The 26,220-nt window shown below is 35.7% G+C and overlaps 1 protein-coding gene across 1 annotated transcript in view; it reads left to right on the forward strand.

Annotated features, from left to right (window-relative positions):
• Positions 1-26,220, forward strand: part of gabbr2 (gamma-aminobutyric acid (GABA) B receptor, 2) — a 160,082-nt gene that overhangs the window by 76,603 nt on the left and 57,259 nt on the right. The window contains exons 3-4 of the mRNA XM_043218350.1: positions 14,622-14,792; positions 24,121-24,222. Of these exons, the coding sequence (XP_043074285.1) occupies positions 14,622-14,792; positions 24,121-24,222 (273 nt within the window). The remainder of the gene's footprint in view (positions 1-14,621; positions 14,793-24,120; positions 24,223-26,220) is intronic.

Below are 26,220 nucleotides of genomic sequence, written 5' to 3' on the forward strand. Positions count from 1 at the left end.
GAGAGGAGGCTAGGCCGGCCCGGCATATTTATGCCTCACTCTGAGCGCTGTGGATCATTGTGCAACATTTTGTCTCTCTCTCCAACTGTTGTTTTGCAGATGCAGATTTTCTTCCTTGCTCCATTACAGTTTGCGTTGACTCTGTTGACTTTGACAGTATGAAGAAACTGGAATGGTCTCCAGGCCACAATTTGGATGACTAAAATGCTCATTTACATGAACCTTAGGCATGAAGACATGGATTGTTGCTGTAACACCTTTAAAATTGAAATATTATTATAAAAAATCACTTAGTCTGACATATAAACCTTGACAAAGTGGTGGAATGGTCACTGGAACTGACCATTAGGACTGACCACAGGTCAGAATTTGAATTAAAGATGCAGAGTTATAAATAACATGGCACAGAGACACAATGGACTTCCAGAAACATTAGATTATATTTATAATCAATATCTTAAATGCCACCTAAATATTATTTGAATAAATATTATACATGTGTATTTTATAGATGTGTCATTTGCAAAAAAAATTTAACATTAATAATAATAATAATACTAAAGGTTTCTTGAGCAGCAAATCCACATATTAAAATTATTTCTGAAGGATCACGTGACACTGAAGACTAAAGTAATGATGCTGAAAATTCAACTTTGCCCAAAACAATAAATTACATTTTTGATTGTAGTAAAATAGAAAGCAGTTCTTTAAAATTGTATTAATTTTTCACAATATTACTATTTCTATTGTATTTGAACAAATAAATGCAGCCTTAGTGAGCATAAGAGACTTTTTTCAAAAATATATCTCAAATATATAAAAAAATATACCTGAAAAATATATCTCAAATTTTTAACAGTAATATGTAGTATATAGTTTTTCTTGGTAGTGATTGCCAATGTAATATCTAACTATTCTGACCAGCATATTCAATCTCTCCATATTTTTAGCCCTGTGGTAAAGTTAATTTTGTTATTGTGATAATTTTGTAAAGTGATTTTTTTTATTTTGATATTGGATCAAACAACCCAAAAATGTGAAGAACTTTCTTTCATTTAACAAGTGAGCAGGAAAAGGGGCTTTATTTGCAATTTTATGGAATATTTATGTATCTGATGTGTCCTCAAATATCGATAGTCGTTAGTTCTATCATTGTCGCCCCAAATCAAAACTCCAGCCTGTTATGAGAACGAACACAACACGAGGTGCACTGCTGTTAGTTCAATACGCTTGAACAGATTCCATACATCATAACAAAGCAACATAAACATTTGTTTGCCTCTCGTGTAGCCTCGCTTTTTGTACAAGCACTTTTCTAATCCTGATATATTTGTGCCTTTATGCATTGATATGCGGCAATGAATTATGGATGAATGGAAAGCTCTTGAACATGGCGGCTGGTTTTTCACCGACATAAAAAGCGCCGTGCCCTCTCACCCCGTCACATGCGCACATGTCGGCGGCAAATAACGGCGGCGAAATGCAGGGCAAGGGCTGGTCATTTCTGTTGTGACAGGCATCTAAACAACCTGCCGGATGGATCGCGGTAATTGGGGTTAAATGCCCTCAATTAGCAGCGCATTGGCAGAGCAGCGTCTCTCGCTCCTCTGCTCTATCGCTCCGCCGGTCCTGCAGGGGGAGGGAGGGGGGCAGGTACAGGTGTGGGACTCGGCAGACTCACTCATGTGGCGCTAACGCTCGCAGCGGTGTGGAGAATGAAGCGGCGGCTCCCTTACAAAATCGATTGCCATATCATCATTGGGTCCACATGCTGGGCGGGAGGGGGTGATGCTGCTGCAGATGGTGGAAAGGGAGAGGCTTCTTTTCAACGGTGCCCTCTAATGGGTTTTTCTCTGTGTGTTGGAGTGTGTGTGTTGAGTCTGCTACTTATGAGAGAGAGAGCTTTTATAATCATTGGCCACTATGATGGCTAGAGATGCCAGCGTGAGATTGATTATGAGAGTGACTCACATTGACTTTGATAGTTTTACTGTGGTGTCGAACCGAAAGGTGTCGGTGAGTAACAGCTTCAGTAACCTCCAAATGTGGGAGTAATTATGTTTTTGTTGCTTAATAAATGAATGTTTTCCGGTCACCACGCAAGGCTCTGGGCAGAGGAGAACGTGTGCAGTACTACGGTATGAGTGTGTTGGATGCGCGCGGTAACACACGTTAATTGTCAAACCGATCAGTTCCATGTCAGTTGCTTTGTTCGTTATTCGCCATTTAGCTGATGATATTAATGCAACTGGCAGCGCAAATGCATGAAATACATTGTTTCAGGATGTGAGGGTTTTACACTTTGAAATCATAGTGCAGAGGGAATATTGAAACAGATAACCAAAGTTGTCTGCACACTCGAAAAATGCAATCAGACCAAAAAAGGTCTTTCAAGAATATTATTTTATTTTTCATATGCAAAAGGGAATAGGTGACAAAAGTGCAGAGTTTCTTAAAAACAGACTCCATGCTCTCTTCAGTGCTTTTTGGATGGAATTTTCCAATTATAACTTATATTTGTATTATGTAAGCGTCATGTACATACAATTGCCATAGCTACATTACGTTATTCTGGTTTTCACATGTTGAATAAAACATATGACATGCTGTATACTTAACATTCAAAAGTTTGGGGTCGGTAACATTTTTTATACTTTTGAAAGGGTTTTACCCTTCACATGCTCACCAAGGCAACATTTATTTGATCAACCCTCATTTTTACTTTATATTATGTCAAGTTTATATTTATATTTATATTCATTTAATTCATCAATATTTACATCATAAGAAGAAATGATAAAATAAAGGTGTAAAAAAATAAATGCACCTTAATCAATAAATGTATGACTTAAAATGTTTTAGATCCTCCATGATATTCTAGTCTTGAAACTAGACCATCTGAATTATGTTCCAGCCACCCAAGAGTAAAAGCATGTTATAAAGATGACAGCACTCTGGAATAACAGGTAATAAGCCTGATATTTCCCAAATGCCTTTATGAATTAGACTCTCAAAACACAATTGGTGAGTCTTAGCCTGTCTGGGGTGTATATTATGCTTTAATGAGCTGGGTTTGTGTGTGTGTACCAGCCTAGCATTCCTCATGAGCAGCAGATCGTGCTGAGTTATCATGCCGAGTGCCAAATGCCTCTCTTGAATACTGAATATCAAAAGCATCCTTTGTGTGGTCTTCATGATCCTCAGCAGCTGATTAAACCCCTTCCCCAGTGTGAATATCCCCACCTTGAATATCAGATCTGTAATGACGTAAACAGGATTTATGCTCTTTGTGTTGACTCTTGCGTGTCTATGTTCGATGATGCCTTGGAATGCTACCTGTCCTCATGGTGGTAAATACTGGGATGGGGAAAAGGATCAGTGCTGTTTAGGGAGTTCTGTTGGGTCAGTCTAATAAAGGCTGACTTTGGGCGACTCCTCTAATCGAGTGTTATTGATATCCCATGGAATCCAATATAAGTCTCTTGACAAGGCACAGTTCAATGAACATTGCAACAATTGAGGTGATGTAACGTTTAACATTTGTAATGCTGATAAAAACGTCATGTATTTTAATATAAAAAAATATAATATATGTTAAGTTAAAATAACTGTTTTATTTCTGACTGTATTTTATAATATAATTTATTTCTTTAAGGCAATGCTGAATTTTCAGAATCATTACTCCAGCCTTCAGTGTCACATGATCCTTCAGAAATCATTGTTAGATGCTGATTTGTATATATATATATATATATATATATATATATATATATATATATATATAGATAGATACATTTTTTAGTTGATGCTACAGTTTGATCAAATAATTTCAGCCTATAGTAAGCATAAGAGATTCTTTTTCAAAAACAAAAAATGGCAATTGTTCCAAAACAACCTTCTGTTATATGTTATATTCTATAAACGTCTTTCTGCTTTTCTTTGATTTGTCTAATGTTCTTTTCCCATTAGGAAAGGTTACCATGAAGGTTAATCTATAGTTGGAATAGTTCAGGTCGGGGTAAATTGCTTCAGATTATGGGAACGGTGAATAATGAGCAAGGATCCATCATACTCTCTGAGGAGCACTTTGTTTGTGAGTCCTCTGTTATTGATGATTGGGTCTATAGTGAGGATGATGGTTTCTTCCTGTTGGAGGGTCAGAGGGTGAGAACCTGAGTCTCCCCTGTTGCTGTCTGCTTTAAAAACTCCTTTTAACTAATTGGGCCTCCTTTGACCCTGAGATCCAGTTTACTTGCTGCTAGTTTCTCCCTGGAGATATGTCCTGCCGTTATCGGATCATTTTTTATATAGTATTCTGGTCATGGTAAACACCATGCCTCATGCCTGAAAAAGTCTTCTCATTTTTACACAATCTTTTCTACTTGCTGTACTCTATGGCTGTTAGCATCAGGGTATGCAAGCAATGCAGAGTTGCGTGAGTTTGCGTAGACTGATGAGAATTTAGTTTGAAAGCCTTTCACTCAAGATTTTTTGAATACTGCTTTAATTGAAAAAACCCCAAAAACAAACAGAATCAATCGTTTTAAAACGTCTGTTGTCTCAAACTGCTAAACCCAGTGAACAAACTTTAATCATTTCAAACTGTAAAATCATTATGCGTTATTTTTTGTTTGTAGATGCCAGTGTATATACAGTACTACAGATTCATGATCCTGTAAATTACATAAATGATACACACAATATAAAACTATTTCTCCATTCTCTTTCTGTTACAGTCATAAAAATGTATTTCATGCACGTTGTATGCGATGCAATGAAACATATATGTACAGCAAAAACTATTCATTTGACCAGATTTCAGAATAGCCTGCAAGTTGATTATCTAGGTAGTGCAGTCAATGTATGGAATAGCATGGCTAGTATTTACAGTATATTGTTGTCAACAAATAGGATACTGCATTGCATTCAAAATCTTTGGATATTGTAATTTTGGCATTGATAAAAACAGGATGAAATTCCTGTCTACTTTTATTCCTCTCGTTTTCTGGCAACAATACCTGGAAAGTGACACGTAACTCATAGTTTCAATTTAAGTGTAAAATGAGAAATTTCTGATTGCATGATGGCAGCATTAGTCACTGATTAATACTTATTAAAAGTCTAATAGTTTGTTGATTGCAAAGAAAATTGTATATAGTCGAATATATAAGTAACTTGAGAATAGTTTTAATTCATTAATTCACACAAAGTTTTATGGAAATGAAGCAGTTGCTCCTATGCTCTTTTGTGTATAACAGTGCCTTCTTTGATTGGTTGCAGTTCAGTGTTTTGGATAATGTACACTGTTAGACTTTTTATTGTATTTCCTATATTTCAACATCCAAATGAATTAGAACCAGTATTATAATAAATGAAGTCAGTTCATGTTATTGCAATTCAAGGCGTATTCATCATGCGAAACCACCGTTGCTGATGCATTTATCCTACTGACATCTCGTCGGTATGTTGCGTTGCGTGAAATAAAATAGTTTACAGCACAATAAAAGACATAAGGAATGGAATAAAATGTATACAAACCTTATTTTCACCAAAAAAGTCACCCGCTCGATAAGATAAGCCTACACTCCAGCCTGACTGTAACCCCAACAGCTGGGATAAAGTGCCCACACTGGGTTATTTTGTCGGAGGGAGGGGTGTAAAAACATAAAAAGATGAAACTACTGCTTTTAGGAAACAGTAAATTTACAGATATTAATAGAAATTGCCCAAAATGCAATGAATATTACATAGTAGTTAACCAAAATTTATATTTATATATATATATATATATATATATATATATATATATATATATATATATATTTTACTGGTTTTTTTACAGTAAGTAACTGTAAATTTACAGCAAAGTCTAACAGTGTAGTTCTTCACCAGGAATTCACCTTTTCCAATGATGTATAAATCATAATGACTTTAACTGGAGCATGTCTCGTTGCTTAACAACCTAATAGTCGGGCTGGTCTATGGTTTCCCTGTGTAGAAAATGAATGGCATTTTTATTTCTACAACCCGACTGCTACACTTATGTGCTTTAGGAGGAACGGATATGTGAACAGAAACTTTATTTATCATTAATTAAAGATAAGTTGAGGTGGACAAGCACAGCTGCATTTTGTTAATCTTTTCCATTTCCAGTCAGCTTACAAAGAGCAACGAAGCTGAGAACAATGTTGTGCAGTGCTGTCAATATTTCATTCTGCAAGGCCACAGTCTCTGGAATTGGCTAGAAAACCTTAATGAGAATGAAATGCTGTCTATTGACTCAGGCAGCCGGGGTGTCAAGAGAGTCGGCTACACTAGACCTCACTCAGTTAGGCTGCGCTCCCAGAATGCAAAATGCCTTATTCTCTGCCCCACCGTTCCTTTTTTTCGATAGGGTTTTTTTTTCCCCGTCTCTGTTATGTCTCGCACACTCACTCACACCACAAGTACAGTGCCTCCTCAGAGAAACTCAGATGAGATTATTATTAACAAGAAAGAAGACTAGACTGGAACATTTAGCAGATAAAGCTGCAAGAAATGTTTATTTAATATTTATATTTAATATTTAATAATAATTTTTTACTGTGTGAATGTAGTTGCTATTTTTAAAGCAATGTAAATTTTTAATACATTGCTTTTCAAGCTTCCTTGATTGCAAGCTTCCTTGGTTATTTTCCTATATTTTTATGCTGGAATGAGAGTATAGTTCCTAGTTATGTCAGGCTAGAAAATCGCAACGTTTGATTTTAGTCTTAGTACGCAATGTAACTATGGAAGAGTCAAGTTTTAAATAAGAACAATATTGAAACTCTTTGGTAATTTTTTAAGTGTGATGGTAACGGTCTAATCAGATTCATTGATCTATGCTAAGCTACAGCTAAAAGTGCTAACCCGGAGATCAGCTGAATGGATTCAAAAATGGTAAAACTCTAAATGAGCCTATTTCCAAAAAAAAGTGGCTTATTCCTTTGAAAAAAATATTTGAATAAAAATTTTAACTCAAATAACTCAAAATATAAAAATTTATATTTAACTTAAAAAAAAAATTAGTTCAATCAAACTCGATCAAATTTAAACAAATATATAGTATTGGTTGATTTATTTATTTTGGTGCTTGATAATATAGTATGAGGTACATAGTGTCAACAAGCACAAAAAGCGAAACATTAATTTGTTATCTGTTTGGAGATGTTCATTTAAGTTGTAATTCCTCCACACAAAGCTGCCGTGCACATATCATCCCTCTCAAACTCAATTTGTCCTGTTCACCTCTAGAGTATCAAAGTCATCTGGTATTTTTCTAGAGTATAAATCCCTGGTCCCTTTTATTGGACTTATTAGGTGAGCACTGTGACCTTCCAGTCCCAGGGCTGTGGAGCTGAGAGGTGTGACAGGCAGTGGCTCTTCTGTGCAGTTTTAATTAACACTGGCACTGGGAGATTGATGGAAAGAAGACGCGGGTTGTCGGCACGGCTTTGCCTCTGGCAGGGGGTGGCAATTAAAACTCTGTGGCGGCACAAGCAACAGGATGAAGGGACAATGTGGGAGGAGAGGAGATAGCGGCATTAGGAGACCAATAGCATGTTACCTGCCTTAGATATTGGATACGTGCGTGTTAGTGAGCATGAAAAGGCATGCATCACTATAGAAGTAGAATAGCATGTGTTTATCTTGCTTTAGATATACATAAATGCATTTGCTGAGAATGACAAAATAAGAGCGAAATATGTACTTTACTTCATACTGTAAAGAGACCTTGCATTTAAATAAGATGCTGTGGGTTGGATATCACCTGAAGATGCCGGGCCTCCTGCCGCTAAAGGATCTGTGTGGGAGTGAAGGAGGCTAATTTTGTGTGATAACTTCCTTTATCCTCTCACAGTGAAAAAGCAAGTGCTCACACTGATCATGTGCTGTATAGGAAGTGAATGGAATCTAAAGCATTAGATGTCATTACACAGAGTTTGCAGTTCAGACTATTTTAAGTTAATTTTTTTGAATGTTACATTTTTTTCCTGTTTTAATATGCAGAGACGGCTGTAAGTAAGCCATGCGTGGGCTGAGTCTCCTGAAAGGTGCCACTGGGTGATTCTCATTTCTTAATTGTGCGTCCTTGTTTCTTGTCTTCGTGTCTTAGCTGTTAAATCTTAAGAAGCTAGGGAAGTGCGCAGGGATGAAGTGCGACTGAAACAAGATGTATTTGTAATATTAGAGACGCACTGACATCCTGAAACATTAAGTTTTAAAGTCGGCATGAAATGGAAACTTGCTGAGTGCATGTTATGGATCCTGTTATGATTGATTCATCCATTTTCTTTTCGGCTCATCATTTTAATCAAAATGTTGGCTTTCCAGTCAAACGGCATACTTCTCTCTGGTGATGTATTATAGACTTTTCCAGTCATTTTCTGTCAGATCTGCCTCCATCTTATGGATGGAACCAAGTCCCTGCCATGCATTTTGCACATCATAATAGGTATATATCTGTACATGCTTTTGTTGTTGCTCGTACAAAAAGTATTGTACCTCATTGTTTGCACTGATACTGAATTTTTTGACAAATACCAATAAGCTAATCTTATAAATGGCGGATATTACAAATCTAAAAATGCTTTGTTTAAAAAGAGAAGTAAAATGAATGGTTGCTAGCAAATTTAGTCATTGGAACATAGTATTCACTTTAAAATGCAATATACAACTCTGAAAACGTGCTTTCTTCTCAGGCGTCGCATTCTCGCAGCATTTAGAGAATTGATAAATCTCTCATGATGCTGGACTTTGATTGATTTCCTGGGTCATGGGATGAAGGACGAAGGAGCGAGAAGCAAGGAAGCATCAATTAGAATATTGAGAAACAGTCACTGGGAAGCTTTCAAAACACTGATAGCACAACAATATAGAATTAGTTCAACCAATGGCTTGGGTTTGGTTGAAAAAAAAGGTTTCATTTATTTTTTTTACGTTTTTGTTTTTCCTCATAAATTCTGTGTTGCATATTTATACCATTTTTGAGGCATAAAGCATTCACTTAATTTATCTATTAATTTACGAAAATTAAACAAATTAATTTCTTTGGAAATTAAACAGGATTTAATAATACAATTGAAAACACTGAGGAAATATTGTGCGATTATCCCTTAAAAATAAGGTTTTAATAACTTTAGTAGAAGCAAACATTTTACTGAACAATAGCAATGTAGGCTTTTTCTGCCACAATGAACTTTTATTTTGATGGATTGCACTATGTATGATATGAGGATAGTTTTACTCAAATAAAACAGTCAAATGTTTGTGAAGCACCTTTTTTGTCTTCATTTAGTAAGAGGACAGATGTTAATATCACCACAAGAGTCATGCACGCTTCAGTACTACATAAAACCGTGTGTCTGCACTAGTCACAGACACACACTTGTTTGTGTGTGTGTGTGTGTGTGTGTGCATGTGTGTTTGCACACATGTCGGGGCGAAACTCTTCTCTGCGCAATGAGAGGGAGCATGACCATATAACATAGAGACAGAAATGACATGCCTTTGTGTAAATAGGATAAATAACATAAGGCTATTTAGTTTGTTTAATAAAAGAACAAGGTATAGACCTGTACTATAGTTAAGGTAACTTTAAATGACTTTAAGTAATTTAGTGCTATAGAAATAATTACTTAATCCTTTAGAGGATCAAGTGGAAACACTGAGGTTTTAAAAGCAAAATACAATGGCAGCCTGTCCCTCGTCTGGTTTCTTTAGTCCTCATGGTTGTATCTGAGTGCATTATGCTCTGACTTCTCCCTTGTGAGGATGGAGCATTCAGCATGTAGCCTAGTCTCCACTAAACAAAGATTAGAGCAACCTCCAAGAGACCCCTTAATGCTCAGTGAGTCCCGTAGGTGCATTTGGATTTAGTGGCACTAGCATGATAAAAATCCTTAATTGGCAGCACTAATCTGTATGTTTTGAACAACAAGCACTTCATTGAGCTGAGATGACTGACAGGGTGACGTTGCATGACTCTTATTCTGGAGTTGGCCATTGATGTGAAATCAGGATTACACTCTAATAAAGGCTGTAAATCGGCTAATATTCTGCACAAGAACAAATTGCCTATTAGATTTGTTAGATATTGAAGTCTTCGAACTCTCATTTGTTGGGGTTGTTTTTTTTTTTTTTTTAAACCAGCACATTCAAATTCACAGTTCATTCACTTTGGATTATACCTTGTATAGAAAAGGGGATTTATGATGAATCAATTTATATAAATCGGAATAACAAATACACAATTAATCAATTTATCAGACAATTAAAACACAATGCTTTTACCAGTCACAAGTGGTTGGTAAGATCATATATATATATATATATATATATATATATATATATATATATATATATATATATATATATATATATATATATATATTATTATTTTTAATTTTTTAATTTTTTTTGTGAACAAAATTGGGATTCCTAATGTTAATTTTATATTTACTTTTTGACATTCATTGCTGAGTCAAAAGTGGCACAATGTAGTATATCATAAAAGAAAAAAAAGGAATGAGAGTGACAATAAATTGATAAAATTTTAATTCTAAGGTCAACATCTCAAGTCTTTTTAATTGAATGTACTAGCTCTAACGCATTCAACAGGCACACCATCACTGTTCTTCTTTCATGACTGTCAGTGAGGAAATGGCTTTTTTGAGGTGGGTCTGAAAAGGCCAAAACCAGACCAATCTAGATAGTGTCTATCTGTGAGTTAATGCACACTTGCCTTCAAAGAGAATCACAGACTACTAATCTGTGTCATTATCAGGAATCGTAATGTCTTATCTTTTCAGCACTGCAATTAACCCTACGCTGATTAACATCAATAACTCTCCTAGAGGACACAAAATCATTATATTAGATTACTTCAATCCCTCGCAATCCCCTTTCATTTGCTTATGCCCATGTTAGAAGGAAAAATGGATGTTCTGCTCACCCTCCTTCCTCTTGAAATGCAGAGCAGGTGGTGTGATTATGTCAGCTCTTATGTCTGCTGTCAGCTATAGCTTTAGTTCACACGTTTCCCATATAATATAACAGTGTAAATAAATCCTAACCAAATCTGTCTGTTCCCTTGTCTAAATATTCACAGGTCTAAATGTTTCTAGCAGGGTTTAATGGAATTCATCGAAATGTTAGACTGTTGTTATTCGCGAGTTCTCTGCTTGTCAGGGTGTGTACACACCAGCGTGCCATTGTGAGATCAGGGAAAGAATTAAGAGACGTTTTTTTTTCTTGTCTGCATGACAAATTCAGCTTGCTTGTATCCATAAGGGGGTTCAACCACGGTAAATTTGTGAAAATGTACCAAATGATGTTCACTTCAAGGTGAAATGACTGCCTGGATGAATCCCTTTGTGCTTTATATACACAATATTACTATTTAAATATCAAAATCTTGTTTTATGTTACACAGAAGGAACATATAGGTTTGACTTGAGAGGAAATAAATGATATTTACAGGATATTTTGGGTGGACTGCCCCTTTAAATATTGGCAAGTGATGTCAAGCTATTGCAAACAAGTGGTCACTTATGAGAGTCCATGATGATTAGGGTGTTGCCTACAGAGCTGGGCAGTTACTGCTAAAATCAGATTTAGAAAATAAAACAATTGTAATTAGATTAAATTACATTGACAAACAGTAAAAATATGTCTTATTAATTAGAATAATTAAACTTAATTTATTATCTATTTCTTAAAAGTTTAACAAAACTTTGTTTAGGGCTCTCTCCTTTTTTTTCAACCTTATGTTTTATTGTTACCAAATTTCATGTTATTACATGTTTATTAATTTGAAAGCACAGAACCATGTTTAATTTATTTTGACAATAGCCCTATGATTTTGAGATTGCTTCTGTACAGTAGTACACAAAACCACGCTTCTGAGCCATTCATTAACACAGAGACATGTAGAATTTATTTTTAAATAGCCCTTTTGCGGCTTAATATTTACAAATAAGAGTGTGTGCATGCACGTTTGTGTGTGTGTGTGTGTGTGTGTGTGTGAGTAGACACTGTTAAAATATTCATCAGACTACAATTACTTTTTATTGATTATGTGATTATATATTATTCTCACAATATCAATAAATTATTCATAATTTATTGATTCTCCTTAATTCCTCTTTTAAATGTTTAAATGTTTCTTCATAGTTTACCACATATACATTCAGAAAGTCTTCCAGTGTTCAAACAAAGGCCAGTCAATAGTCAGGTGGATATAATTACACACAAAATTGAGAGGCCACACATCATTTGACCACTGCTTTTACAAAAACTCATTTCAGTTTTCAACATTACATTAACTACTGTTGAACACATACATTTTTACGCCAATAATCATTCAGCGCATTGTTCAACCATGTTTTAGTATGTCTTTGGAAGGCTTTTGTTTTTCAAACACATTTTAAATGCAAAAAATCGCATTAACCCCGTTTTATGTCCAATTTACATAAAGTGATATATACTTTATAGCAAATCTTAATTGTCCATTTTTTTACTGATACCCAGCTCCAAATAGATGGTCCAAATATATATATATGCGTACATGCATACTGTATACACACCAAACATACCATATCTCAACTGCTTGATTTTTTTTACCCAGCTCTAATCTGCTAATGTGACTTTAAAGCATGAAGATAAAGAATTAAGATTTTATAATCTCTATCATCATGATTTTCCGTAATGCTGCTTCGAAACAATGTGTAAAATGTATAACTATACAAATTAATTAGACCTGACCAGGTACTGGGATGGTGTCTGAATCTCTTCCTTGTACCAGAAAGTTGACCTTGTATGCTGTATTCAGACCATGTTCCCCTTAGCACTGTGTTTATGCGATTACGTCATCACTTCATTCACCAGAGGTGCCCCAAATGAGACGAGATGAGAGGTCAGGGGTCACAGCCACTGGGCACTCCAGAGCAAAAGTCAATTCCATTTCAACCGCAATTCTATTCACAGGAAAAGTAATTTAGTTGATCCAATCCCAGACAAAGGATAGTCTTATTCCGAGTTCATTTCCAGGGAAAACCGTGATGTAGACTAGAGTTATGTTATGTGAACAGAACTTTTTTATACTGAGGCTCTTCCTTGTGATCTGGAAATGCAGTTTACTCTGTTAGCTCTATATGTAAATTGTTGCTTGAATCACCTGCAAATTCAACAAGCCATCCATATAAATTTTCACAAAAACATCAACATCCAGCTTTTGAAAGATTACATTTCCATTCACTATTCAGTTGAGATTTTTTGGCCGTGCAATAAAAATTTCATCGAATTGACTGTGCAGCCACGTAGCCGACAGACATTTTATGACTGTAAGCAAAGAGTGTGCTCCTTTAACAAGTATAAGACGGCTTTTGCTATTTGAACTCAAAGCATTTCCATATGTTTATCTCTGAGAGACTAACAACCCTTAGGATGTATTATAACCGGAGGAACATTTGTTAATCTACTGACGGGAGCACTGGCATAAAAATCATACCATGATGTTCCAGGCTTGTTTTTCGCTCCAGCTGAGGCTTAAAATGCTCTGCCTGGTGTTTGACAACATTAAAGAGGGCATGTTTTGAGCAAAAAAGTCTTCAAAAGTGTGAAGCCTCTTTTAAACGGTCCCTTTTTCGAAACCTGAAAAGATATAAACATGCTTAGCATGCAGTATTTGAACAGTACATGGAAGCGTTTTTGCAAAAATCATATTAACATTTATGTTTCTTGAGGCAGGGGAGTGCTAGATGAAGCAAGACTCAACAATTAAGCAGTGTAAGAGAGTTTCAGGCCATTCTGTTGGTCACATGCTCCTACGGTCCAATATTTTGCTTATCATGTACATAATTTTTATGGTTGCAAAAGAAAACATTGTTTTGCAAATTATACACATTTTCAAAGTTTAGGCAAAATTGGTACAGTGTTTGTATTGGTGTACAGTGCATTCCATTGTTTTTGTTTTTGTCTTAATGATTATATAACAATATTATATTTTTGTGTTGTGACCAGTGAAAGACTGGCAAGGCAAATGCAAATACTGGCCCAAATTCTTACTGCTGACCTCTATGGAAAACAAATGCATATTATAATATAATAATTCCATAATAGTTCCATAATTCATCTTAATACACATATACATCTTCAAGCTGATATGCAGAGGTTGACCATCAGTGCAAAGTTAATGGCTCCAATCACCACAGGCACTCACCAAAGGTGTGAGAGCTGTCTTTTTATAGAGATGTGTTAGTATGTTGATTCATTCACACCTACGCTGCAGACTCCTGGAGTCCTGGCATACAGGCTATGGGCGGCCACTTGCCTTCGATAGATCATGCTGCTCAAATAGCAAGTTGAAGATGATTCTGATTGTAACATGGCTTCACAACATCCTGCAACATTGCTTTGTCTATAGTTATTTTATGTATTTAAGAGCTTGGAGATTTGGGTCTTTTCTTATTCAAGCATATTACAAGATGTACGTATATACCTGTGAACTACAGTGCATAGAACGTAAGCAAAATGGCCACTATATTGATTTATCTTGAAATTGCTTTGGCTCACTGTGCTGTCTTCTTTCTTTTTTACAGCTTTCTTTCGCGGCCACAACTCCTGTCCTGGCAGACAGAAAAAAGTATCCAAATTTCTTCAGGACCGTCCCATCAGACAATGCTGTGAACCCTGCTGTGGTGAAGTTTCTCAACTTTTACAACTGGAGCAGAGTGGGAACTCTGACCCAGGATGTCCAGCGCTTTTCTGAGGTATGTTGAGAAAAATAACTTATCCTACAATATGTTTGGCGGTTTTCAAACATATAAATGTTAATTGGAAAAATGCTTATGTCGCTTGCCACACTTTTAGCCAATATGACATGGAGACACTATCTCTGCAACTCCAAAATCAAAGCAGAGATGGAAAACAAAAATGTATTTATATCTATAAGATCCCGTCTTTTATCTTTCAAACTGTCCAGTCTGTTATATCTTTGAAGCTGCATGACTTGTTAGTTTTGACTTTCTGTATTATGTTCAATATGAACAAAAAAATCACATAGACTTCCTCTACACTCACAGAAAAAAAGTACAAAAGCTGTCACTAGTGCAGTACCTCTTCAAATGGTAGATTTCTTGTTTACCTTTTTGGTTACTCATATCTACACTTTAGGTATAAATATGTACCCTTAATGTACTTATACAGACCATTTTGGTACAAAAGTGCCCCAGTCACAGCTTTTGTACCTTTATTTCTGACAGTGTAGTTCTGTATGAAATTATAGAGTGGCATGAAGGTAAGAGCATTATTGTTGTTGTTTTTTTGTGTTATTATTGTCAGATTATTATGCAGTATGCATCAACAGTGTGCATGAATGAGTGTAAAATGGGCTACAGTTGCATTCTGATGATTTTTTTTGCATTTGAAATTCTGACTGTTAATGCCTTTTTTTGGAGGGTATTTGTTAATTTTGTGATTGCCGTTGTGACAGTATCTGCCAACTTGCATATTTTAAACATATTTGGTAATTCTCTTAAATATATTTTTGATATGGGAAATGTAGGCCTATCTAAAAATTATATTTATTATTTTTTGTTGTCATTGTTTTGTTTTAAGAACACTGAAAAAAATTTTATCAACACTGATTTACATTGTTTAACATTATTTAGGCAGTTAAAGTTTTGGGCAGTTTTTGGGTGGGTTTTTGTGAACCTTTGGGCTGGAAATCCATTCAATCTGGCAACACTGTATGCTATCCGCCATCTTGGCCACCATCTGCAGCCGGTCTCCATAGAAATCTGTGTTAAAACGGGTCTAAAAATATTGAATTGAAACTTTTTCAATATAAATACTTCATTTTTATTTGGTGCTTTATGTAGATATGAAAAGTTCACATGTTTGAACTGAGGCAATACATTAATCAGTCACGACACAATCAAGTGCCACAAAAAGGTATTTATAGTTTGAATTTATTTAAAAACGACACAATTTTATAGCTGAGAGTCCTGAGACTTTGTTTAATACCAGAAGTAAACTGCTCTGTTTTCTCTGTCGATGTGTTGCCAGTTTTTTCTTTGCTCTGCCATGTATTTTTCACCGTGGGAGAACACGTGTGTGTAGTGTGAGAGCTGCGCTGTTTGTCGATCGTGGCAACAGTAACAAAGGAGGGCGGGTGTTTGCGAACGGTCAATTGCAATGTTTTCGTTGTAAAAATCTCAGAGAACAGTACAAAATAAAAAAATGAAGGCACTTCACGACCCCTTTAACTGATTGTTTAATCAGAGGGATATGAGTAGTGTGAGATATTATCTTGCTCCACATAACCAGCTTCACCTGCCTACCGCTTTTTGGAAGAGTACTTCTCAGAAATATAAGGCCTATTGTTTTCTGTTTGTGTGTGGGTGTGTATCATTTTCCTTCTGTTTGTATTTCATATGCATAGACACAATAAGATTCCACTGTGGAATTCCTTTTCGATCTCATTTTAGTGACTAAGATAAAGGATAGATTGAATTGATCGGTTAAGACATTTATATGTAACACAATCAGGAATTGTGTCGTATGTGCTTGTGTTGATTGTAAGCTTCTGGAAATTCCTTCCTCCAGTGGGACACGTAGTCGAAAGCCTCCGGGGGTAGAGAGATATTAGCGTCTCTTTCTCACACAATCACTCCATAGTAACCGTTTGCTATCAGAGTTCAAAGTATTCCTCAGGTGATAGATCTAAAACCTGGATCATCATTACAGATCCACCTAGCCATGGATCAGTGGGACTGCTAGTGCTAGCAAATCCTGCTTTTTTTCAGATCTATAACGCTGACACGGCAGCTTTGTTTCTGATAGAAACTTGAGGAAAAGGCCTACAGTGAACTGTGTTTCAGGCTGTAATTAATTGTTCTTTCTAGGTCAAAAATTAATTTAATTTTATGTCAGTTCAAACCTAATTTTGCTGTGATGCTAGCTTACAAAAATGGCTTGCCTTATAAAAAAAATCTGTCACTTTGTATGTCAAAGCTGACATTTTGTGGTCGTGTCATGGAAAATAGCTGGTGGGTTATGGAAAGAGGATGTTCAAGATGAAGGCTGACTTGCAGATTTATGCCCACAATTCTTTAAAAAAATGTAATTTGTAAATTACTGGCTTTCTTCTTTCAGACTCTTCTTTTTTTAAAAAAAATGGCCTGGCTCTTCTAAGCGTTGTAATGGAAGTGAATGAAAAAAGTGAATGAAAAAAGTGCATCTATCCATCATAAAAGTGCTCCAGTTGGCTCCGGGAGTAATAAAGGCCTTCTGAAGTAAAGTGAAGCAATGTGTTTGTGTAGATTACACTACATCTGTGTCATCCACTAAAACGCCACTCTCCCGTTTGTTAGTGGAAGCTAGAGATTATGGTTTATAAAGTTTTAAAATATAGATATTCTTCTTTATTAACTCCCTGGAGTAGAGTAATTTTATAATGGTTGAATGCACTTTGTTTTGCTAAAAGATCTCAACCACCATTCACTGCCAATATAAAGGTTGAAAAAAAAACAAGTAATTTTCATTATAACTCTGATTTTATTTGTTTAAAAGATAAAAGTTATATACACCTAGGATGGCTTGAGGGTGAGTAAATCATGAGGTAATTAAAAATTTTTGGGTGAACTATCTCTTTAAACAACTCATTCTGGAACCCCCTTGAAAATTTGCTGAGATTATATCAGATCCTGAACAGTATTATAGTTTTTTACCATATTATTTACACTTTTATTTGTTAAAAAACTGAAACGCACTAAGAGTGACAGGCAATATGTATTCATACATGCTGTAAATAAATTGCATTGTCACTTTTTTATTTCATTTTAGGGGAAGCCAGCTTCCCCACGCACTCTTAAAACAATTGCTGTTTTTTTTGTGATTCCTTCTAAGAAAATGTGTTTTTATTAATCTCTTCCTTTTGTCAGCACATTGTGGTAAAGTTTAAAAGGAATATTTCTATACATGCATACATTATATATATATATATATATATATATATATATATATATATATATATATATATATATATATATATATATATATGATCATATGATTAATTTAAAGAGTGAATATTATTATTTTTGATTTAAAGTTGAATTACATTTCAGTGATTAAATAAACAAGCAACAGACTCTCTGTATCTGAATGGCTGAAGAGAGTTGTGCTTTTGCCTTTGAGGTAAGGAGCTCCAGTGAGATTGTGGAAGGTGTAAATCCCTTTATCTTTGCCTCTGGATTGAGTTGCTGAACAGACACAGAGGAAGAGCCTGATCCCGTCATCAGCCTGCCTGAGGAGGGCACTGGAAGCCTGATTAGCATGCCGGTGTCACGCTCTCTCACCCGTACCACAGGAGAGCTGCCCGCTCTGTGTGATCTGACATTTCAGGAGAAGGTGCATCTGTTGTGTCACACAAATTAGGAGGTGTGAATCTAGAAGCTCACTTGCCGGCCTTCTTTTGGAGACTGGGGTTGCTGGAGAATGAATAATATTTCTCTCAAAAGTGCCTCAGTTTAATTGCATAAATGGAAATGCTTCCTTTAATACTTAGAATAAACAAAGAGGTTTTGATATGTATGTGTGTCGTGTGCATGAATACTCTGGGTTTCTATCTCAGCCCTCATTCTGCTTGTTCCAGTGAAGTAATTTAGCACCTGTCCTGTCTGCTGCTTGATATCTGACACATTGCAGGAGGCTGTCGGTGTTTTGCCTGAGTGTCTATCAATAAGTGGATTAAGGGCTGTTCACACTCCAGCATGAATCACACTCCAGTATGCTGTTTTACAGATTAAGACCCAATCCCCTTTTTATGTGGTAAAAGATTAGATGACTTGGGCCCCGATGAGGAATTAAACCCATTTGTCAGGCCTCGCACTTTGAGTAGGATTGTGTGTGTTTGGATGTATCTACACATAAATTGCTGTGCATCTACAGTAAGTGTCTGTGAGGTGTCAAGGGTACCGTTTGCTTCTCGCTGTCCAGTTCCCATATCTGTATACTCAGTATTACTGTGCTTACACTGACACTGCTTAAAATATATTTTTATATATTTTTCTTATCAGAAAAAAATTTCACGTTAGATACTATATATATATATATATATATATATATATATATATATATATATATATATATATATATATATCCACATCCACAGCAAAAATGAAATGCAAATGTTTACGGGAATATTTCGGTTTGTCTGACTGTCTCACTTGACCAAAGGATCTTCATCTCTCTCACCGTCCTCTCTCCCTCTGAACGTGTGAAAACGAAGTGAGAAAGCGAGTGTTTAAAGCAGGTCACCATATGGTTTTTCTACTGTACATGCTCTGTCCTCTTTTACACCAAGGTGCTCCATTAGTGACCTATTGGACACTCTCCAGCAGCTTTAGTAATGGGGCTCTATTCAGGTGTATATGTGTGTGTGTGTGCGCGCGTGTGTGTGTATAATGAAGTTTCTGCTTGTTTGATCACTGATTAAACATTCAAGCAACACAAGCACAATCGGCTGGCTCAGCCAAGCTAATTGCATTCCCTAAGGAGATGATCCAAGCACAAGTCATCCAATCCTCCCTTCACGGATCGGACCTCATGGGCAGTCCTATCTGTGCGCATCAGCTCGTGTGCGTGCATTCGTTGGCCATTGTGTTGTGCTTTGTGCCTGTTCGCGTCTGTTTCAGTTTAAAGGCTCATTAAAACCAGTGCTATAAATAGATGCATATGTCCCCTCAGCTGCAGCGGTGCATTAAACGCATCGGCTTTCTCTCGCTCTTCGGCTCTGTTGTGTCTGACCTATTCTGATTCGTTCGCTGCTCCTGGAGGACGTGGGAATCCCGATGCTACTGCACAATCCAGTATAGACTTGTCCACGGTTACATCAGGCTGAATGTGTCTTTCTCTCGCATCTGTCCCCCAGAACACAGGTGCATGAGGCTGCTGGGAATATTTCAATACAAAAATAACACATGGACAAAGAGTAGTGCACACGGGATGTCTGTATTTAGGCATCAAGGGCATCTTTTCTTGTCTTTACTTGTTTCAAGAGTGCATGTTTTCAGAGAAAAATGCGTATGTATGTTTACTTGGCTATACTTTGGGGACGAAACTGTCCCCAGAAGCTCCCATTGGGAATGTCCTCAAAGGTAAAATTATCAATATTTATTATAGTGAGTTGTGTAGGTTTATAGTTAGCTCTATCCTCATTTAGTTATTAGAGTTTGTAAACGTTTTGATCTTAAAATAAAATGAAAGATTTCTCATATAATGTAAAATTATCTAAAGTGTAATTTTAAAAAGAATAAATGTATACATATGTACACACACACACACACACACACACACACACATAAGTTTAAAATTATATATATATATATATATATATATATATATATATATATATATATATATATATATATATATATATATATATATATATAAAATGAAATATTGCTTTATATTTCCTAATTTTAAAAAAAAATATTGCTGAGGTATCTTGCTAAAGATAATAACATCTTATATATTAAAATTATTATCTTTTACACATATCTAATTAATATCTGAATAACATTATTTTTTAAAATCTTAAACATACATTAAACATACAAGTATTTTTTCCTCTCCTAAATATTTTCACAAAAACTGTGATGATTCCACAGTCAAAGAAACCTCTTCTTATTCTCGCAATTATGACAGTCAGAAGCAACAACATGGCAACCACTCAAAACATCCTAGCAACCACAAAACCATTCCTAAACGTTATCAATACACTAAAAGCCGCTTCAAATATTTTATCAACCCCATAGCAACATCCCATAGCATGTGTGTAAAAATCAAGGTAATTAACACAGTTCAAATTGACAAAAAAAAAAAAAAAAAAACCTTAAAAACAATTCAGATGAATCTCTGAGCAGCTCTTCTAATCTGAGCTGAAGTAATATTAGCTTGTGTCCTCAGTGCCCATATACAGATGAAATTTGTCATATTATGAGGGCACTGTGCTCTGTCAGACCTCATTGTGCCGTCATCATCAGAGAGCAGATCCCGGCTGACATTCACACACCTTCCTATATATCTCCACATGCAGCCAATCACAGACTCGCGCCGCACAGGGACCTGAGAAGTGCCGAAATGTTGCTGATGATGGACTGCTGTGGGTTTAGAAAAAGAGGGAAAAATAAGGCAGTGACACAACAAGCTGTGACCCACGCTAGTCCTATTAATTCATCATCTACACACCTGGCAGCTCTAGAAAGACCATATTACTGCTTGGAATTCTGATGACTGCTGGATATCACTGATGCAGAGAAAAGGATCACTTTTAGAAAGTGAGGAGTTCGGCTAATGTTGAGGTTAAAGCTAATTAAATGCACAAACAAAAATGCCCTTTTAGTGTTAATTTAACATTGTTATAATTATGTTCATATTTTAATATTTAATAGTAATTCAGTTTTTATTTAGCTTTATTTTGATTTCATTTTTTTATTTTTAACCATTTTACTACTTCAACGTAAATGTATTTTATTTCAGTTATTTGCCAAGACAACATTTGAAATGTTTGTTTTCAATTAATTTTAACATTTTCTATTTTTGATTTACTTTTTTGTTGATTTAAAGTTTTACTGTATTTCAGCTGTTCATTTAAAATAAAACACGTTTATATTTTTGTGTTTAAAGAACAATAACACCACCGCAAACAATTAATATAAATATTAATCATTTTGATAACACACTGGGAAAAAAAATTGTAGAAAAAGTTTTCACTTGCTATTAATTTTTACAATTGCATAACTGGCAAATAACAAAATATATAATTATAATTATATAATTATAAAAAAATAATTACAATGTAGCTGTAATAAATGTTTGTATGGTTGCTAACATTTTGGCCTCTTTATTCAAATTAATAAAAACTTATTGAAAACTGGACAATGGTTTCCTTTTTAAAACTTTACATTTTGGGCATGTAGCCAGTATACCTAGGTGGCTTTGCGTATCCGGGTGAGATGGAGAATAATGTCGGGTTTATGGTAAATTAGCCCGCAGAGCTTCTTGACACCCAGTATTGTGCTCTTGTGTCTCTCTGCCTGATTCATGCTGCTTCCTGTTTACCTTTTTTCTCTGGGTTCATTTGACAGGTCAGTGCATAAATGCATTATGCATTTCACATCACATCATGCTCATTTCTCCTCAGCTTTAGGACAGCTCTCAAATCCCATAATCCTTTGGAGCTCCTTTACTGCACAGCACCCACCCATCCCTCTCTGTGTCTCTTTCTCTTTCTTTCTGTCTCTCTTTCCTCTTGCTTAAATCTTCCCATCAGGTGGTCTCGTGTGCTCACACACAAGCATACACTTGTGTATTGTGTATACATGCTCATGAGACCCACACGTACAGTCACATACACACACACACTTGCTCATGTGGAACTGGGTTTCCAGGATCTGCCAGCATTAAGCTACAAATATGCTCACCGCATCAGTAATCAAGACAATGTGGATCAGCCAGGCTTTTCAGGTAACGTCTGGCAGAATGAGTTCAGGTTTCTGTCACAATCTGACATCGCCCTGTTTAACCTGCTTTTACCATCCGTCTCGGGTGATCAAGTGGTCATCTTATTGAGATCGCCATCTTGCAAACAATGTTTAAACAGATCTAAATTTGTATATTTGCCAAACATTAAAACATATTTTAAGTTGTAGAAGTGTTGTTAAAATAACATATATATATATATATATATATATATATATATATATATATATATATATATATATATATATATATATATATATATATATATATCCATGATCCTATAAGTTTCTTATATGATGATTTGATGCTCAAGAAACATTTTATTTCACCTTTATGTAGCGCTTTTTATTTTTAAATAATGTCAAAGTACTTAACATTATTAAATAGGAAAGTAATGCATAATTATGTCATTAATGTCAGTAATGTATAAATTACAAGATTAAACACTCAAATTTTTACTTAAATTTACTAGTTAAAGGCATTTTGTTATTGAATTCAGAGATGTCATATTGTCCAGCTCAGTTAAATTTAAGTAGTATCTGTGCAATCAAATCATTGATAATTGCTGGAAAGTAAATGTCCCCATTTTATTTCATCTTATCATTCATGTTGAAATGAGTTGTGATGGCATTACACAAAAGTGTGATGGCATTTTTTCAGGATTTTCAAGTGAATGTATTTGATGGGCATTTGTTGGAAAGAGAAATCTTTTGCAACTTTGTAACTTTATATTTACTGTCACTTCTAAACAGTTCAATCAGACACAAAATTCAATCAGTTGAATAAAAGTATTTTGTGTTTTGTATTTACATTTTTTTCCCAAAAGCACCATTAAACAAAATTTGTCAATAATGCATATGAACTTAACTTTGACATCAAACAAACCAGAGTACTTCTTTATTTAAAAACAGTAGCTATGTGTAGCTTAATGTCTATTACTGCATTTGAAAGAATACGTTTAAAGATAAAGCTCTCTTGAGAGTCTTTTACCTTGTACCGCACTGTACTTGTGATCTTAAACCATGTTCATGTGAATTTTTGTGTGATTTGTGTGACCCAAGTGTCTTGTCAATGGGTTGGAATTTTTGGAGCAATAGATTTGAGAGTATGAAAAGATCCCTTTGTGTTACACAATACACCGGAGCTCAATATAGTACATGCTTTGATTCTCACACCATAAATCTTTGTGGAGGGCGGGAGGTATTGAGACTTTATTTGCAAGGAGCTGGTCCATTTTTCAAAAGCATCCATGGACAAGGATGGATGAAGTCTGTGGGGAGCAGAGTTGGTTGTAGTCGTGTTTTATCCAAAGCCCAGTGGGACCTCTGGAGGAACGACTTCCACGGATGCTCCAGGCTGATTGGGATGCAGGGGGAACGTCAGATCTGCAGGAGATTAGAGTGAATTGAGACATGTATCAGAGCAAGGCAGTGTTGCCTTTGATTGGGTACTTTTCTGGGTGGTTCGCCATCCACAAACCCTGCTTTCATTCAGTTCTCTTTCATTTCGAGTTCCCTCTCTCACTCATTCTCTCTCTCTCTCTCTCTCTGACAGGTGCGGAATGATTTGACCAATGAGCTGGAGAAGGCAGACATCCAGATTGCAGACACTGAGAGTTTCTCTAATGATCCCTGTGTGAATGTGAAGAAACTAAAGGTGAGAGAACTCACAGGCCCTGCCAGCAAAATAATACTAGTTTACAATGCATAATGTCCCACTCAAATATTAATTTATATCTATATGTCTTTACATCCCCTAGTGAAAAAAAACATTAAAATGTATTTTAAATGCATTTACTACAGTATACCACTATTCTAAACTGTGCTTAGAAGTATACTGAACCGGTAAGTCTAAAAAATCTACAACTCATTTTGTACTTAATGCACTTTACTAAAGCAGAACTACTGTATTGCAAGTATAATTTTAAGTATAATTTAGGTATATCTTGCATTTAAAAACCAGTATTATTGCTAATCAATAGTGACATTAAAACACATTTAGGTTTAATATTAAGAAATGTGCATTGTGCACAAGTCGCATTTCAAAGTTTAATTATACTTTTTTATCAGTAAGTCAGTAAATATGTTAATAGATTTGAACTGTATAAAATACTGTAGTATGAAATAAGCGTATTTTAAATATATGACTTTTTGCTAAGATGAGGAAATTCACTGTTGGTAAATTGTTTGTTTAAAATAGTAATAAAAACAAAAACAAACAAAAAAAAAAATCTTATGCTTCTCATCTAAATGTTATCATTTTAATGATGTTTGTACTGAAAATAGAATAAAATATGACAAAAATGTAATATTAATGTTTTACTATAATAATGTAAAGACGTTTTTTATAGAAAATGTGGTCACATTAAGCTTTGGTACTTCCCTTTCATTAGTGAAAAAGGGGAGAAACATGAAAATACAAATGTGCAAAAAATCATAGTTTAAAGATGTGACCATTTTTACTACATGCTTACATTTGTGTGAACATTGAGAAGCTGACTTTGTAGTCATGTGATGTGCTAACATGAGATGTCATTGTTTAAGCATTGCATCTTTAGCTTTGAAAGTCTCTTAATGAGAATGTTAAAAAGTTTTCTTAGTCATCATCATGAATACATAAAGTGGCAGGAATGCCATGATCAATTTATCAAGGTATGTTTATGATCTAAATAGCCATTGTTCCATTGTTGTCTGCTGCTTCTCTTACTTTGCAATTTCCACCTAAAGGTTTGTTCCCACCTTTTTTGCTGAGTCATTTTTTTTCCACCGTGAAACTGTTATGACTTCTATTACCTGCCTGACTTAGTACCTCCATTATCGCAATTCCCCAAATGGCGAAGAACTGCTGAAGAACTGTTTCTTCAGATTCTGCACGGTCAGATTTTTCACCAGTTGACAGCAACTCTTAGAGTCTGTAAATTCGACATTATATTTCACATTGACACGGCTGTGCACAAAGTCCAGAGCGACAGTTTTGCAATACACAAACCCATATAAACAAAATGTAGATTTTTGACACTCACATCCACTGTAGGAAGGTTACCATTCCCTTTGTAAATGTGGGAAAGTCTCGCAGCTATGTTCTTGATAAAAGCAAAGCGAGTGGTGACCGAGGTCCTGGGGCAGTCTGGCGAAGATCCAGTCTGCATTTTGCCTGGCTGGAAGAAGCTTGTGTCTGCCAGGACTCCAGGACAGCTGGAGCCATTTACACAGCTGGAGGGATTCAGGTTAAGTGCCCACGCCGTCGGGAGCGGCAGCAGGCTTTGTAACGGCTGCTGATTGTAAAGCAAGAAGCGCCTGACCCAAGCGGTTGGTCCTGAAAAGGAAAGCGGGAGTATTTCACACAATAGCTCCAATATCTCAGCATGTTCTTTGGCACCTCCGAAGTGCAGAGGGTGGTATTGTGGCAAATGAGACAGTCTCTGAGAAACGTCTCAAGGAAAGCGTTTACCACAGGCCACACATACGCTTTCAAACTGTGTTTGAATGAGGCCCCACCGCGAATGCTGTTTATGTCAGTGTTCCTGAGTTTAGAGCAGGTCTGGGATCAGATTTAATGCATCCGCTGTGATCCTACCTGTAAACGCTACTGTTTGCAGAGCTGTCGACAAAACGCTATCCCACCCACTGGAGTCATTATTTTCACTCCTGCTTG

Source organism: Puntigrus tetrazona, chromosome 19 (assembly GCF_018831695.1).
Source record: "Puntigrus tetrazona isolate hp1 chromosome 19, ASM1883169v1, whole genome shotgun sequence".
NCBI lineage: Eukaryota > Metazoa > Chordata > Actinopteri > Cypriniformes > Cyprinidae > Puntigrus > Puntigrus tetrazona.